Source organism: Artibeus jamaicensis, unplaced genomic scaffold (genome assembly GCF_021234435.1).
Source record: "Artibeus jamaicensis isolate MK-2021 breed Jamaican fruit bat unplaced genomic scaffold, CSHL_Jam_final scaffold_612, whole genome shotgun sequence".
Taxonomy (NCBI): domain Eukaryota; kingdom Metazoa; phylum Chordata; class Mammalia; order Chiroptera; family Phyllostomidae; genus Artibeus; species Artibeus jamaicensis.
This window is the reverse complement of record NW_026522049.1, coordinates 11811326-11827068: the sequence shown is the minus strand read 5'-3', so window position 1 is coordinate 11827068 and position 15743 is coordinate 11811326. Positions and strand designations below refer to the sequence as shown.

General features: G+C 50.4%; 1 protein-coding gene across 3 annotated transcripts in view; it reads left to right on the top strand.

The window, feature by feature from the left end:
* The window catches only part of TRPM1 (transient receptor potential cation channel subfamily M member 1), a 72652-nt gene that overhangs the window by 15183 nt on the left and 41726 nt on the right, over positions 1-15743 (top strand). For all 3 annotated transcript variants that reach the window (XM_053658932.1, XM_037145888.2, XM_053658931.1), the window contains exons 2-8: positions 4510-4589; positions 7226-7421; positions 9178-9391; positions 10145-10269; positions 10922-11093; positions 13782-13956; positions 14384-14507. In XM_053658932.1, the coding sequence (XP_053514907.1) occupies positions 4510-4589; positions 7226-7421; positions 9178-9391; positions 10145-10269; positions 10922-11093; positions 13782-13956; positions 14384-14507 (1086 nt within the window). The remainder of the gene's footprint in view (positions 1-4509; positions 4590-7225; positions 7422-9177; positions 9392-10144; positions 10270-10921; positions 11094-13781; positions 13957-14383; positions 14508-15743) is intronic.

Below are 15743 nucleotides of genomic sequence, written 5' to 3'. Positions count from 1 at the left end.
CACCAAATCCCTCCCACCTGCTCCCCCACCTCATCTCCGCCATGCCAGCCCACACCTCCAACATCTCTGCCCAGGCCACACGCCAGTCTTCCTGCCTGCCTCCGCTTTGTCCACCCTCACAAGTTCACGGAGTCCCCTGCAGGTACAAGGCCTAAAGTCCCTGCAGAGGGGGTGCTCCTGCCTCGCCAGCCTCCCACATAGGAGCCCCAGGCTCCTCCGCCCACTGGGTGACCTCCCTTCTGCTCTGTGTGCAGGGCCAAGGGACAGGCTGATGGCAGCGTGTTTGATAAGTGCCGAGCAGGCCTGGCAATGCTGCCTTCAGGCTGTTTATTCCATGATTGAGTCTTTGCGGTTATAAGGCCCCCCTCCACTTTGCCAGGCACCTCTGGGGATACAGCAGAGAACCGAACAGGGCTTTTGTGGGAGGAGAGAGGGGAGGGAAGAGGGGGACAGTAGAATGAAGTGTATGAAGGATAGGAAGCAGGGATGGGGTGAGAGCCACCCTGAAGAGGGGACATTTGATCAGAGGCTGGAACTCTGTCAGGGCATGATGTATCAATAAGAGTGCCTCTTATTTATCTCTCTCTTATTTATCCCCAGAAGATTCTAGAACATCTGTGGAGACTCAGCAGTAGCTTGGAATTCTGAACTGAGGATATTCCTCTTTAAGGAAACTTAAAAAAAAAAAATCAATCATTAATACCAAAGCAAAGTGCTTTTCTCCCCCAGGGAAGTTGTGTTAGTCACACGCTAGCTTTCTCATTAGAAAAAAATAATGGGTTTTTGGAGAAGCAGAGAGAAGTGGGGGGAGCCTGGGTGGGGCTGGAGCCGCCAGCTGGGGCACTTGCCAGGGGGGGCCACCAACAGGGGCTGGCGCTGGGCACTCCGTGAAGCCCCCTCCGGGTTTGGAGACAAGAGGTGAAGCCAGTGCCCCTCCCCCGAGGGGTCTCAGATGCCAGACAAGGAGACTGGGGCCAGCCTGTGACGGTGGCGTTTAAAAGCTGCCTGTGGCAGAATAGACATTAATAAAACGAGAGGTACATCACTGTTTTCCAAGCTCTTCACCCTCCTCAGCATGTTAGATGCTGTAGGACAGGTGGCGTTCCCCACTTTTGAGGCTGCGGGACCTGAGCCCAGCTGCTCAGGAGCTGGACTAGCATTTCTCATTTCCACACGGTTTCCCGGGAGGTGCCCACTTGCAGGTTTCTTAATGAAAGTGGGTCTGAGAGGACTAATAAGGCAGGTGGAGAGGGCGGGGCCTAGAGAAGGAGCAGTGGGAGGAGCCTAGATAGGGGCAGTGGGTGGGGCCTAGATTAGGAACAGGAGGAGGGGCCTAGAGCAGGAGCAGGAGGAGGGGCTGAGAGAGGGAAAGGCGGGCTCAGAGGGCGGGGCCGAGAAATGGGTGGCCTTTCCACCGTCCAGTCTCTGTAGCTTCTAGAACCATTCCCAGTCTTGTCTTGAATTTGTGGCCTTAACCTTTTTGAAGGGTATGGATTAATTCTTTTGTAGAATGCCCCTCAATTTGGATTGTCTGAGGTGTCCTCCTGATCAGGTTTAGGGCATGCATTTTTGGCATTTTTGTTCAATGCATTTGACTGGGCGGCTCATGGTGAATATTTGTTCCTTTCCTGGGGAGGCTCACTTTGTTCTAGGTGGCGCTCAGCGGCAGGCCCCACTGCCAAGCTGCTGATTTCCCCTTTGGAATTACTAAGTGTCTATGGGAGAGACTTCGAGATCAGGTGAGCGTACTCTTACTCTTCAGACTTTCCTTTCAGTGTTCAAGAAAGATTCTCAACGGTTGCGCAACGGTGATTTTCTCATCATTCCTTCTGCATTCCACGGCTGAGTTGCCATGGGGAGAAAGAGCTCTCCCTGTGTTTTGTCCTATGGGTTTCTATCAGAGTGGATTTGTGGGTCCTGACTTCAGCCGAAGGGTTGTAGTTCTTTACTGGGATAATTTCTTTTCATGCGCAAATGATCCCTGATAAAGCCGGTGGGAGCCCCTTCAAAGTGGCTCTGTGTTCTTTTGATAAGTCCCCATGTCAAAAGCAAAACCCCAAACCACGTCCGTACTCTCTGGCCTAACAAGGCGTCCTTGGCTCTTCTTGCCCTTTCCCTGCCTTCGTCCTGGATTCAGTCATTTCGGCCTGGCTGCGATACGATATCGGAGTGATATGATATCACTCATATCAATCCCCCACAGACACCCCCCACCGGACCCCGGGGGGGAGGGGCGGCGGGAAGAATGCCGTGGCTGGAGCAGCCCTGTGTCCCTATCATGTTTACAAGATGCGCTTTGGCAAAACCATCAGGGACTTTGAAGAACACATTTATTACCCACAGGGCCCAGAGTGTGCATGGCACCCCGAGCGTCACACGGTTGAAGACGGGGGCAGACAGACAAAGAGACTGCCGACGCGGATCTTGGCGTTTATTAGGGCCCAGGGTAGCGTGTCTCTGGTTCCAAGGCTGCACTCCTTGCAGGCTCATTTGCAGCCGAAGAGCTGGAATTAGGGCAGGAGAAGAAAGGAGTGAGAGCCTAGATCCCCCAGGGCTTTCTGGGAGGGGAACCTTGACAGGTGGGGCGGCCTTGTTTGCCATCTGGTTGCATTGCTAGTGGCAGCGGCATCTTGCAGTTGACAGTGCCTTTGTCCAAGACCAGTGTCTTCTGACGTGTGTTTTGGCGATCAGATCTGCAAGGTATGCTCACCTCTCCCCTTGCAGGTGGGCTGGACTGAGCGGCTCCTTCTAATGAACAGAATAGGGCAGAAGGGATGAGATGACACTTAGAATTTCAGTGATAATGAGCCCGTGGCTTCTGTAGTGCGTGGGTCTTGCGTTCGTCACTCTGATGGAGGTCACCTGCCAGGCTGCAAAAGGCCCCTGTGGCAAGGAACTGAGGGGGGGCATTGGGCCAGGGACCTTAAGAAGATCTGGATCTAGCTGACAACCATGCGGGGGCTCGGAAACAGATCGCCCCCGGTCTTATTCCCCCAAAGAAGACCACAGCCCCACCCATAGCTGGACTGAATCCTTGCATGTGAGAGGCCTGCAGTCCGACGCACCCCGCTAAGCCATATACCCTTTGCCTGGCCCATGGAAACTGGGAGACCATAAATGTTAGTTGTTTCTAGCCATTAAATTTTGGGGCACATTGTTATGTTCACCAGTAGATGACTAACACCACGTGCACGAGTGTGTGGGTGTGGAGAGAGGAACCACACGCACCTGTATCTGCTTTTATATCTATCTTGTATCTCCACATATTATAAGCCATGTGTTTCTACAGATAATTTCATTTTCAACCCAAAGCTACCAGGATTCATTCTAAACCCCACTCCCTCACTTTCACCGTTAAAAAAAAAATAGTTACTTTTAATTTTTTTAGACAGAGGGAAAAGGAGGGAGAAAGAGAGGGAGAAAAACATCAATGTGAGAAAGATCTATCAGTTGCCCCTCATAGGGGTACCACCCGGGGACCAAACCCACAACCCAAAACCCCGGGCGTGTGCCCTGACCAGAAATTGAACCAGCAACCCTTTGCTTTTCCAGACAAGGCCCAACCCACTGAGCCACACCAGTCCGGGTGACCTGCACCATTTGTAACCTCCTGTCTCCAACAGTGAGAAAACCCCAGCCCCCATCATCCACAATATATTGATTTATGTGTTCAGTCTTGAATGATGAGATTTCGATCCTATGTCTCTGAAAAAGTAGCCTTTTCACGGAAGTTCAATATTTATTCAGAGTTCTTGTCTTTGGTCAAATGCATATAGTCCAAATACTTTGAACTTTGTCCCCCCCCCCAATAAAAAACGATGATGCTCTCCCAGCTTTTCTGGGAAGTGAGGAATGAAATGCAACAGGGGAAGCACATTTTCTTCCCAGACATAAAATGCCCTGATGGCTAGAACATTCCAGGAAGGGCTGGGCAGGGCCTTCAGAGGCTCGAGGTTCTGCATTTTCCCCTCTGGGCTGACGGCTGCTCTTTCTCTCTCATGAAATCATTTGGAGAGAAAAGTGTATGGTGTTGCTTTCCGAGGGCCCTGGGGAAGGTTTTGAATTATAGTCATTCCTGTTATGCAAAAGGAAGCCAAGTGGCCGGCTGACTCTGAGGTCTCCCCAGAAAGGCTGGGTTTGGGTGGGGCCCACAGGGTCTTCCGGAAGGTTGGGAACCCGGCTTGGACCATCTGTGCATGGCTGGGACTGGGGCCACGACTGTCTGGAAATGGGGTGGCCTCTGTCCTTGCCATGGCCTCATGGGGGAGGGTCTCTGTGGCACTGGTCACGGCCACCACCGTCCTTAGAGGAGGCACCCGTGGAGACCGGGCAGACCCAGACCTGTGCTGCCTGCCGCCCAGGTGGGCGGGGCCAGCCCGCAGGCGGCTACTCAGATGCCTTTGGGTAAATTTCCTGTAAATCACATATTCATTTGACAAGAGTGAAAGGATGAACTCTGAGGATGGCTCGGGAAGACATGAGCCTAATTTCCACTTCTTTCTCTTCCAGGGGCAGAAAGCTTGGATAGAAAAGACCTTTTGCAAGCGAGAATGTATCTTTGTCATTCCCAGCACTAAAGACCCGAACAGGTACACTGGGAGCCATATTGAGACATCATCCAAACCCACACTTGTCCACCAGTTACCGGCAACTATCCTTTTTTCCTTTTATTTTTCTCTTTTCTTTTTTAAAAAATTTTATTTAGTTATTTTTCAAGTACAGTTTTTTGTCTGTTTCTCCCAACCCAGCCTCCCCCGCCCAGCAACTATCCTTTTTTTAATGTTTTTTTTGTTTTTTTTCTTATTTTTTATTTTTTTTATTGATTATGCTGTTACAGTTGTTCTATTCCCCCTTTATTCCCCACCACCCTACCCCCCATCCCCACCATCACCCCCCTTTAGTTTATGACCATGTGTCTCAAGTCCTTTAGATTCTATATTTCCCATGCTATTCTTGCCCCCCCATCTATTTTCTATCTACTGTCTATGCTACTTATTTTCTGTACCTTCTCCCCCCTTCTCCTCCTCCCACTCCCCTGTTGCTAACCCTCCTTGAGATCTTCATTTCTATATTTCCACTCCTGATCTAGCTGTCCTTTTAGTTTGCTTTCATTTTAGGTGTGGTTGTTAATAACTGTGAGTTTGTTGTCCTTTCACTGGTCATGTTTCTTTAACTTCTTTTTCTTAGATAAGTCCCTTTAACATTTCATATAATAAGGGCTTGGTGAGGATGAACTCCTTGAATTTGATCTTATCTGAGAAGCACCTTATCTGTCCTTCCATTTTAAATGAAAGTTTTGCTGGATAGAGCAATCTTGGTTGTAGGTCTTTAGATTTCATGACTTGGAATACCTCTTTCCAGCCCCTTCTTGCCTGTAAGGTCTCTTTTGAGAAATCTGCTGACAGTCTGATGGGGACTCCTTTGTAGGTGACTGTCCCCTTAGCTCTTGCTGCTTCTAGGATTCTCTCCTTCATTTTAATCTTGGCTAATATAATTACGATGTGCCTTGGTGTGTTCCTTCTTGGGTCCAACTTCTTTGGTACTCTCTGAGCTTCCTGGATTTCCTGGAAGTCTATTTCCTTTGCCAGATTGGGGAAATTCTCCTTTATTATTTGTTCAAATAAGTTTTCCACTGGTGGCTGTGCCTTTCCCCCCTTCTGGTACCCCTATAATTCGGATGTTGGAGCGTTTAAAGATGTCCTGGAGGTTCCTAAGACTCTCCTCATTTCTTTGAATTCTTGCTCCTTGACTCTTTTCTGTTTGGCCATTATTTGCTTTCTTCTGGTCCACTCCATTGATTTGAGTCCCAGTTTCCTTTTCATTGCTATTGGTGTCCTGCGCAATTCCATTCATTTCAATTAGTTTCGCCTTCATATATTTGTCTAATTTGTCGGTATAATCAACCAGTTCTGTGAGGATCCTGATCACCAATGTTTTAAACTGTGCGTCTGTGAGTTTTGCTATTTCTTCATCGCTTAGATTTATTGGCTCTGGGGCTCTGAGATCCTCCTGCGCCATTCTTGGTCTGTTCGGGCCCTTTAAGTGTGAGAAGGGGTGCCTTGGATTCCCAGGTCGCTGGGTTGTGACGCTGTATGTGGGGGCGTGGCCAGAGCGGGGAAATGGCGGCCCCCTCTGCCGCTTCTCACAGCTGGGTGCGGAGGAGCAGTGCCTTAGGTGGTTCACCTGGGCCGGGCCACTCAGAGTCGCTGGGTTATGACGCTGTATGTGGAGGTGGGGTCAGAGCAGGGAAATGGCGGCGCCCTCCACTGCCGCCTGCTGTGGGGACCTGCCGGGCTGGTCCAACCGCCAACTCCCTCGCCTGTCCACCCGCGCACAAATGCGCGACCTCAGTCAACACGCAGCCCCGGGCCCGGCTGTCTCCCCCGCGGTCGCTCGCCTGGTTGCTCGCTGGGTCGCTCACTAGGTCTGACCCTGCGCCTGGATTCCGCGGGCCTGAGTGTGTCTGGCCGAGTCCTCCTGTGCAACCCCGCTCCGCCAGCCGCTGGTTTCGCCCTTTACCGGTCAGGCTGAAGAATTTGTTGTTAACGGACTTCCGAAAAGTTCAATTTTCCGTGTTCTGGCTGTGTTTTCTGTTGCTAATATTTAGTTTTCTCTAATCTTGGTTGTGTGAGAAGGCACGGCACATCCACCTATGCCTCCATCTTGGCGGAAGTCTCTTAATGTTTTTTTGTAATCCTCACCCAAGAGTATATTCCTTGATTTTAGAGAAAGAAGAAGGGAGAGAGAAACTTCGATCAGTTTCCCTTCTGTACACACCCCGACTAGGGATCAAACCTGCAACCTAGGGATGCGCCCTGACTAAGAATTGAACCCACAACCTTTTGTTGTACAGGACGATGCTCCAACCCACTGAGCCACCTGGCCAGAGCACCAGCAACTATTCTAGTGTCTGGGGTGGGGGAGCCAAGAAGGATGGCCAGGATCCACCCTCACGGAGTCGTTAGCCAGGGAGTCACTTGGGCCTTAACAGAGTAGGTTCCTCTGTTAAGGTCAAATAGGCTGCTATCGGCCGTATCCGCCTCTCACCCAGATGTGAACTCCCACACCCAGGTGGGCCCTCCATCGCAGTGAGCTCTTGCCGTATTTCCAGGGCAACGTTGTTAGAGTTTCATAATGTTATTCCGATGGTGCGTTACAGAATTGTACACCTGAAACCTATGGCATTTTAAACATCTTCGTCGCTTTTACTCTTCTCTGCGTTCAGGTGTTGCTGCGGCCAGCTCACCAACCTGCACGTTCCCCCTCTGCCCAGTGCGACATCGGGCAAAAATGGGGAGGAAAACAAAGAGGTGGGGGGTCAGCCCGAGAAATGGTCCGTGGGCAAGCACACGCAGAGCTACCCAACCGATTCCTATGGGACAATCGAGTTCCAGGGTGGCGGATACTCCAACAAAGCCATGGTAAGAGACGGCTGAGCCCCGTGCCTCCCAGAATCCCCGGCGGCAGGTGCCGGGTCTTCTTTCAGGGGTGTGGCTGTCTTCCTGGATATTCTATGGCAAATGCACGTAATAGAGCTGCATGCTCAGCGTTTAACTTTTTTTATTGATTGCTTGTAGAGAGAGAGGGAGAGAAAGAAACATCAGTTTGTTGTTCCACCCATCCATGCATTCATTGGTTGATTATTCTATGTGCCCTGACCAGGGACTGAACCTGCAACTTTGGTGTATCAGGAAGATGCTCCCTGGAGTCAACTGAACTCCTCAGCCAGGACTCGGTCGGCGTTTTAGCCATGAGATTCATAAACAGCCCACTAGTACAAAGAATGTGCAGTGTCCGTAAATCCAAGTCTGTGAGTCTGTGGGTCATGCTTGAGCCCAATTCTGAAGGCCTAGCCATCATTCCATCTCCAGTGGAGAGAGAGAAATTGTGTTATTTGTTTTTTGGTGGTGTCTGCATTTTGTTTTGTTTCTTTTTTTAAAAGATTTTATTTATTTATCTTTAGAGGGGAAGAGAAGGAGAGAGGGAAAGAAATATCAATGTATGTTTGCCTCTCATGCGTCCCCTGCTGGGAACTGGCCTGCAACCCAGGCATGTGCCCTGACTGGGAATCAAACCACGATCCTTTGGTTTGTAGGCCCGCACTCAATCCACTGAGCGACACCAGCCAGGGCTTTGTTTTGTTTCGTTTGTCTGTGTGGACCTTCAGCCCTCCCACAATGGGTTAGGAGCTGAAAACATTCCCCCTGAAGTCCATCCACAGCCTCCCCAGCCTGCATCTGGCTGGCCAAGAGTGCGGACTTTCACACTGGCACGTGAACAGGGAGGCCTTCCCAACGAGCCCGCCGGAGAGGGGAGGCGCCCACGCTGCGATCCCTGTGGGCACACTCTGAATGGCGCACCCACATGCCCAACTACATATTGGCATGGAACAAAGAAGCAGTACATAGGGGCCGGTGCCTTGACCTCCTCTTCACCTTGAGGGGAAGGTCAGGTCCATTGGCTAATGATCCCCACTCCCATCTCCCACTCAGTGTGGCCTGTAGGCCACTCCCTCAACAACATCCTGTCCAACCTCTCGGGCCCTGGTTCTAGGTGAGCCAGCTTTGGAGTTGAATCCTTCAAGATTAGGGTGGCCAGGTAAAATACAGACACCCAGTTATATCTGAATTTCTGATGAATGATGGATAACTTTTTTAGTATAAGTATTTTCCAAATCTTGCATGAGGTGCGCTTATATTAAAACACATTTTGTTGTTCATATAAAATTCAAATTTGGCCCTGGCTGGTGTGGCTCAGAGGATTGAGTGTCGGTCGGCCTATGAACCAAAGGATTGCGGGTTCCATTCCCAGTCAGGGCGCATGCCTGGGTTGTGAGCCAGGTCCCCAGTGGGGGCACACGAGAGGCAACCACACACTGATATTTCTCTCCCACTCTTTTTCTCTCACTTCCTTCTCTCTAAAAATAAATAAATAAAATCTTTAAAATAAAAATAAAAATTCCAATTTGACTGGGTGGCTCGTACTTCACTTGCTAAATCTGGCAACCCTTCCGAAGTTTCCTGCCATTGCTTGGCCACAGGCTCACATGGAAACCCCAGAACCCAAGGGACAGAAAGCCAGGTGGCCCTTGCTTGGACAGGCACTGTGGCCTTGTCCCTCTGTGACAGGGGAGGCAAAACCAAGGCTGGGTGCTGAGCCTCACACACTCTGTTGCAGTATATCCGCGTGTCCTATGACACCAAGCCCGATTCGCTGCTTCATCTCATGGTGAAGGACTGGCAGCTGGAGCTGCCCAAGCTCCTAATATCTGTGCACGGAGGCCTCCAGAACTTCGAGATGCAGCCCAAGCTGAAGCAGGTGTTCGGGAGAGGCCTCATCAAGGCCGCCGTGACCACCGGGGCCTGGATCTTCACGGGGGGTGTCAGCACCGGTGAGAGCAGACTCAGAACTCCTTCTCTCCTAAGAGCTTTGCAGTAATTGAGATCGAAAAACAGAAGGTATTGCATCTTAGTCATATTTATGACGGGAGTGAAGTCTTTATTCAGTAGCTTGTGGGGTTTTTTTTTAAATTTAAATTTTGATGTGATTTGTTGTAATGGTCAACATTTCTGGTACCCACTATGCATGCTGTTCCTTGAACGGAGCCCTGTATGAGCCTCATTTTCATTGAGGTTGTTGATTGTCCTTTCTCTAGCATATGGGACAGGAAACTGAGGCACAGAGGGGCTGACGGACGTGTCACAGTCTGGCTGTGAACTTTAACTGAACATAGCCAGGGAGTGCCAAAGAGACCCAGCGACTTCCATCCATAGAGATATGTAAAGGGAATCCCTTCACAGCCAGTTTGGTTTTGGTTTTGTTGAGTTTTAACAGGAAGGGAGAGAGAAACATCAATTAGTTGCCTCCCATACGCTGCTCAAATGGGGGCCGAATCCGCAACCTAGGCATGTGCCCTGACCGAGCATCGAACCCACAACTTTCTGGTGTACGGGATGATGCTCCAAGGAACTGAGCCACCCAGCCAGGGACAGTGCACTTTCTTTTGAAGACAAAGATCATTATGTCTCAATGCTGTTCCTTGGGAAAAGAAGTGGTTCAGAGAAGGGGTCCCTAAAGTTCACAAATAGTGAGATGCTGGGGGGTGGGTAAAGGACCTAAAACTGTGACTTCTGGCTGCTCCCAGGTGTCATCAGCCACGTTGGGGACGCCTTGAAAGACCACTCCTCCAAGTCCAGAGGCCGGGTCTGTGCTATAGGAATCGCTCCCTGGGGCATCGTGGAGAATAAGGAAGACCTGGTTGGAAAGGATGTAAGGGTTTTCCCCTCAGACATGGGCGGTTTGTCAAAATCAGTCTTCATTTAGAGGTAATTGTAGATCCCCTTCTCTCTCTGGCCTAAGAAAGAGAGGTCCCATATCCCCTAGGCCCAAAGGTAACATCTTGCAAAACTAATGGCCCAATATCACGACCAGGATCTCGACATAGATACAATCGAGATACACGGTGCTTTTGTCACCCCTACCCACCCCCTGCCCCACGTCGCCCTTGGACATCCACCCCTAATTCCCTCCCGCCCCCTGGGAACCAGCATCTGCCCTGCCTCTAATTTCACCACTTCAAAAATGGCATGTGAACAGACCCAGATCGTTTGTGTACATCAGTGATTTGAGGTTTCCAGTCGGCTATTACCAATAAGCCTGCCGTAAACATTTACGGACAGGACTTTGTGTTAACATACGTTTTCATTTCTCTGTGATCGATGCCCCAGAGTACAATTTCTGGGTTGCTGTTATCCACAATAATTTAATCGTTTCTCACTGAATACAGAAATTCGCAAAAACAAAAATCCTTCCTTTGAGAGAATAAGAAACGCACTGTTAGAGGAAGCGGTTGCTGCATGCGTAGGATCACTTGCTTCCCCTGCTGGTGCCCTGCTCTGACGCGCGCTGTGCGTTTTGTCAGGTGACACGAGCCTACCAGACCATGTCCAACCCCCTCAGTAAGCTCTCTGTGCTCAACAATTCCCACACCCACTTCATCCTGGCTGACAACGGCACCCTGGGCAAGTACGGCGCTGAGGGGAAGCTCCGGAGGCAGCTGGAAAAGCACATCTCTCTGCAGAAGATCAACACCAGTAAGTTCTGGCAAAGGCCAAGGACAGTGGGCCCCCAGAGGGAAACTGCCCCCGGGGTGTTTAAAGCCTTAACCTTGGTTCCTGGTAGAGCAGTGGAAGAGGGCTTGCCTAAGCCTTTTCCTGAGCCACCTACAAAGCACACCCCACTGAGCTGTGTCCCGAAGCTTTGTCCCAAGATCGACCAGGAGGGTTGACGCAAGAAACAGCTCTGCAGGGGTTGCCAGGGTGATGGCAACTGCCCGCCATGTTGGCCAGTGGTTCCGGTTCCCTAGAGTTGTTATAGTTATCTTTTTAACACTCGGACAAAAACCATTTCTCAAAGACTTAGCATGGTTTCCTCTATCCTGTGAGTGTTGTGTGATCCCTCGATTGAATAGCCCCAGCTCTGGTCTCGCAGCCAGACCAAGGCGGTGCGAGCCAGGGGGAGGATGCTGAGGTCAAGCTAGAGAGGAAGGAGCAGTCCTCAACCACATGCAGTGATAATAACAACCCGTTAGAGTGAAAATAACCGGGATAACCTCTTGGAACATGTTCCTACTCCAGTGACTTGTATAGCTGAACGGTGATTTTTAGTGATTTAGTAGATCACTACAAAGTGATCTTCGAGAGTATTTTGTCTTTACCACGACTGGTGTGATTTTTGTGCACAACAACCTGGAAATGATCATTATGAAGTGCAATTAAAGGGGCCATCTTCACTGTGATTAGAGGGGAGAAGGCCTGCTACGCAAAGTTGTGGATTTCTAAGGATCTGCTCTCCGTTGATAAATCGGCTGGTGACTGAATTCTTTGTTCTCACGTGTTTGTAAGTCTCACACTGCCCAACTTCACCTGGCCACGTGACTGGTGGGCTTCCCTTTGTCATCCTTTGCCTAGGGCTCTGACTGGGGCAGGGACAGCAAAGGGGTGCTCAGCTGTCACCTCTCACAGGATGGAGCATCGGGGAGTCCAGCCTAAACCATGAAGAATTCATTCCACTCCATTTCCGGAAACAAAGGGGATTCAGCAACCACATTCCCGAATGTCTAAAACGCTAAACCTTGCTTTGGTTGGGGACCTCCGAGGCAGGGTCCGGGTCATCTTGGTCCATCTTTCCAGTTTCTCTTGGGCAGGGCCGGGCCCAAAGGGGACCTTCACACACACAGTTGCCGAACTGAACTTAACTGAGATTATTCTAGTAAGAGTTGTCCAGACTACGTAGAAGTTCCTGGCAGTAGAAAGGCGTCACAGAAGCAAACCAGAAACTCTGACTTCCCCCACTTGAAGTTCTCAGCTCTTGCCCTGGCCAGCCTGTGTGGCTCAGTTGGTTGTCCTGCAAAGTGAAAGGTCGCCATTCAGTTCCTGGTCAGGGCGCCCAAGCCTGGGCTGCAGGTTCAGTCCCCCCGGAGAGGCAACCAATCGATGTTTCTCTCCCTTTCTCCCTCCCTCCCTCTCTCTAACAAATAAATAAATATTTTATTTTAAAGAGATCCTTAGATCTCCTAACATATGCTGGCAGATATCCTCCAAAGTCCCTCCGAACAGTGAGACCGAGGACCCTTCTCCCACTTGGCATTGGTGGATGGTAATCAGATAACTCCCATGACGTCTGGTGGAAGGTGCTCAGGACATAAGGTCACGGTCAGGTTGGGGTGAAGCTGTGAATGAGGCCCATTTGTCTCTGCTGCCCTTCCATTGCCCGAGCCCCAGGTTCTTTGGAGTCTCCTGCTGCCTCTGGCTTCCCAGAGCACCCCCGCCCCGCTGGTTTGGTCACCCATGTCCAGTTGCTCCTGCCTTGTCCCTGGAGAGCCCTGTGGTTTGCTGGAGACTGGGGACAGACCCTCAAGGGCTAATGTCATCAATGGGTTTCCCTCCTTGGACTCACTGCCTGTTTCAGATGCCGGAGGCAGAAACAACTACGGGAGTTACCACACTGACAAGCCACTTAAGGTTTGCAGAGTACTTGGATGTCCCAACAGCTTCCTATACTCGTATTTAATGCCCCTTTAGGACACAAAGGGGTGCAGCAATGGTACACCTTTAACGTATGTTCCTGTAGGGCCCGTGGTGGCTTGGTCATAAGAGTAATTCCTGAGACCAGGTGGTAAACTGAGCTCTGTTATCGCTGGTCCAGTGCTGTTCCCTGTGTCGTTCCTTTTATTTTTTATTTTTTATAATCTTTATTTATTTATTTTTAGAGAAAAGAGAAGGGAGGGAGAAAGAGAAGGAGTGGTTTCTCTCATATGCACCCTGACTACGGGGCCGAACCTGCAACCCAGGCATGTGCCCTGACTGGGAATGGAACCTGCGGCCTTTGGCTTTTCGGGACAATGCCCAGCAGACTGAGCCACACCGGCCAGGGCCACTGTGTCGGACCCTGGGGCAGGGCGGCAAGGGAGGCCTTTTTCCAGCTGAGAGAACCTTACAGTGTCTCTCCCCTTGAAGCAGCCCGCATGCCAGCTGAGCTGTGCAGGGAGCTCCACCCCAGAGGACTCTGGAAGGTCGTGGTTTTAAGTCTCTGCTTTTTCCAACATGGCCACAATGCGGAGTTTGAATTAAAGAATGAACACCACTGCCACAGGGTCTCTCAGCGAGCATGCGCACCTGCCGCCCCGGCGGCTGGTAGTCAGTCTGTAATGTGAGACGTGCGGGCGAGCAGCGGCTGGTGCTGGGACGCAGGCCTGAGGGCGAGCGCGCTGTGTGTTGCAGGGCTGGGCCAGGGCGTGCCCGTCGTGGGCCTCGTGGTGGAAGGCGGCCCTAACGTCTTCTCCGTGGTCCTGGAATATCTCTGGGAAGAGCCTCCGGTCCCCGTGGTGGTTTGTGACGGAAGCGGACGCGCCGCGGACATTCTGTCTTTCGCGCACAAATACTGTGAGGAAGGAGGGTAGGATTTCTGACCTGTCCCCAGGGGTGGGTTTTTAGCTGTCTTGCTGGGTTAGGCCCAGAAGGAAACCTTAGCCATTCCAAAAACGTTAAATCAGGAAGATGCACGTGATTCTCCCATTTCCCCCGAGGGCGGCAGGAGAAGGAGCCATCCAGACCTGCGATATTTCTTACAGAATCCCTCCTCTGGGGCGCGCACTCTCTGCCAGCTTCATTTCCCCTTATAAGGTTTTCCACACGCCTGGAAGATAGGACAAGTGTGAACGCAGTTTCACACTCTGCTCCCTTTTCATCTGCTGTCCCGGGATCCCCTCCAGTGGAAAAGTTTCTCACCAAAGACACCAGATGGACCTAGAGATGTCAGATTGGTTCCCAGTCACTGACTTAACTTGGGCTGTCTTCCTCTCTTTGGCGTTTCCTTTGAACAGGGTAATAAATGAATCTCTCAGGGACCAGCTCCTGGTCACCATGCAGAAAACATTTAATTACAGCAAGACGCAGTCACATCAGCTGTTTGCGATTATCATGGAGTGCATGAAGAAGAAAGAGCTCGTAAGTGTCTTGAGAGAACTTCCGAGCCAGCTCCGCTGAGAGAGTTGTGTTTCCTCCCTAATTCTGTCCGTGTGTGCGTGACGGGCTTGCTCACGTCTCAGCTTTGCTTTTCCAAGAGGCGGCGTACAAATCCACACCACACTGGCTGTCACGCCCACGGGACGGCCGCCGTGTGAGCTCACGCGGTAGAGCCACCCAGGTGCATTCAGACCTCAGCTGAGGTCAGGTGACGTCACACCAACTCGAACAGGCACCATATCAATCAGATCTAAAGATCTGAGGGCCGACACACACTACTTTTCTAGGTGAGCTTGTAAAATCGTATCCCATCACTTTCCAAATGCAGTACAGGCATCGCTCACAGATAGCGTGGGTTCGGTTCCAGACCACCGCAGTAAAGCGCGTTGTAATCTTTTTGCTGGTGGAGGGTCTTACCTTCAATTTGTGTAACAAAAAAAACCATGCAGTATTTGTGAAGTGCAATAGAGCAAAGCGTAGTTAAACAAGACGTGCCTGTAATTATTTCTCACTCCTTGTCTCCTTGATGAATCTTATCAGGAACAGGCACCCTCATTGCGTACATAAGATAGCCTCTTCGAAATTCTACAGACTTTTTATAAACACAGGCACACTTCAGAGATACTGAGGGTTGGGTTTTGGACCACTATGATAAAGCAAATATTGCCATAAAGCGAGTCACGCAAATTTTTTACCCATGCATAATAAAAATCCCGGTCACACTATACCGAGGTCTATTAAGTGTGCAATAGCATTACATCTAAAAAAAATCAATGGACATGCTTCAATTAATAAATACTTAGTTGCTAACAAATTCTAACCATCATCCAAGGCATCTGTGAAGCTGTCTGTCATCTTTTAGCTGGTGGAAGGTCTTGCCTTCAACTTGTAAACTCGATACCTGCAGAACACAGTAAAATGAAATAGCCCCTGGCTGGTGTGGCTCAGTAGATTGAACGCCGGCCGGTGAGCCAAAAGGTTGCTGGTTTGATTCCCGGTCAGGGCACATGCCAGGGTTGTGGGCTGGGTCCCAGTGGGGGGCACACAAGAGGCAGCCTCACACTGTTGTTTATCTCTCTCTCTTCTTCTCTCTTTAAAAATAAATAAAAATCTTTTTTAAAAAAATGAGGTAGGCTTGTATGTCAAACCTGAGTAGAAATGATTTTGTCGTAACTATTTAGACACTGGCGTGTAGAACCTGAATGAGCCTATGGGGTA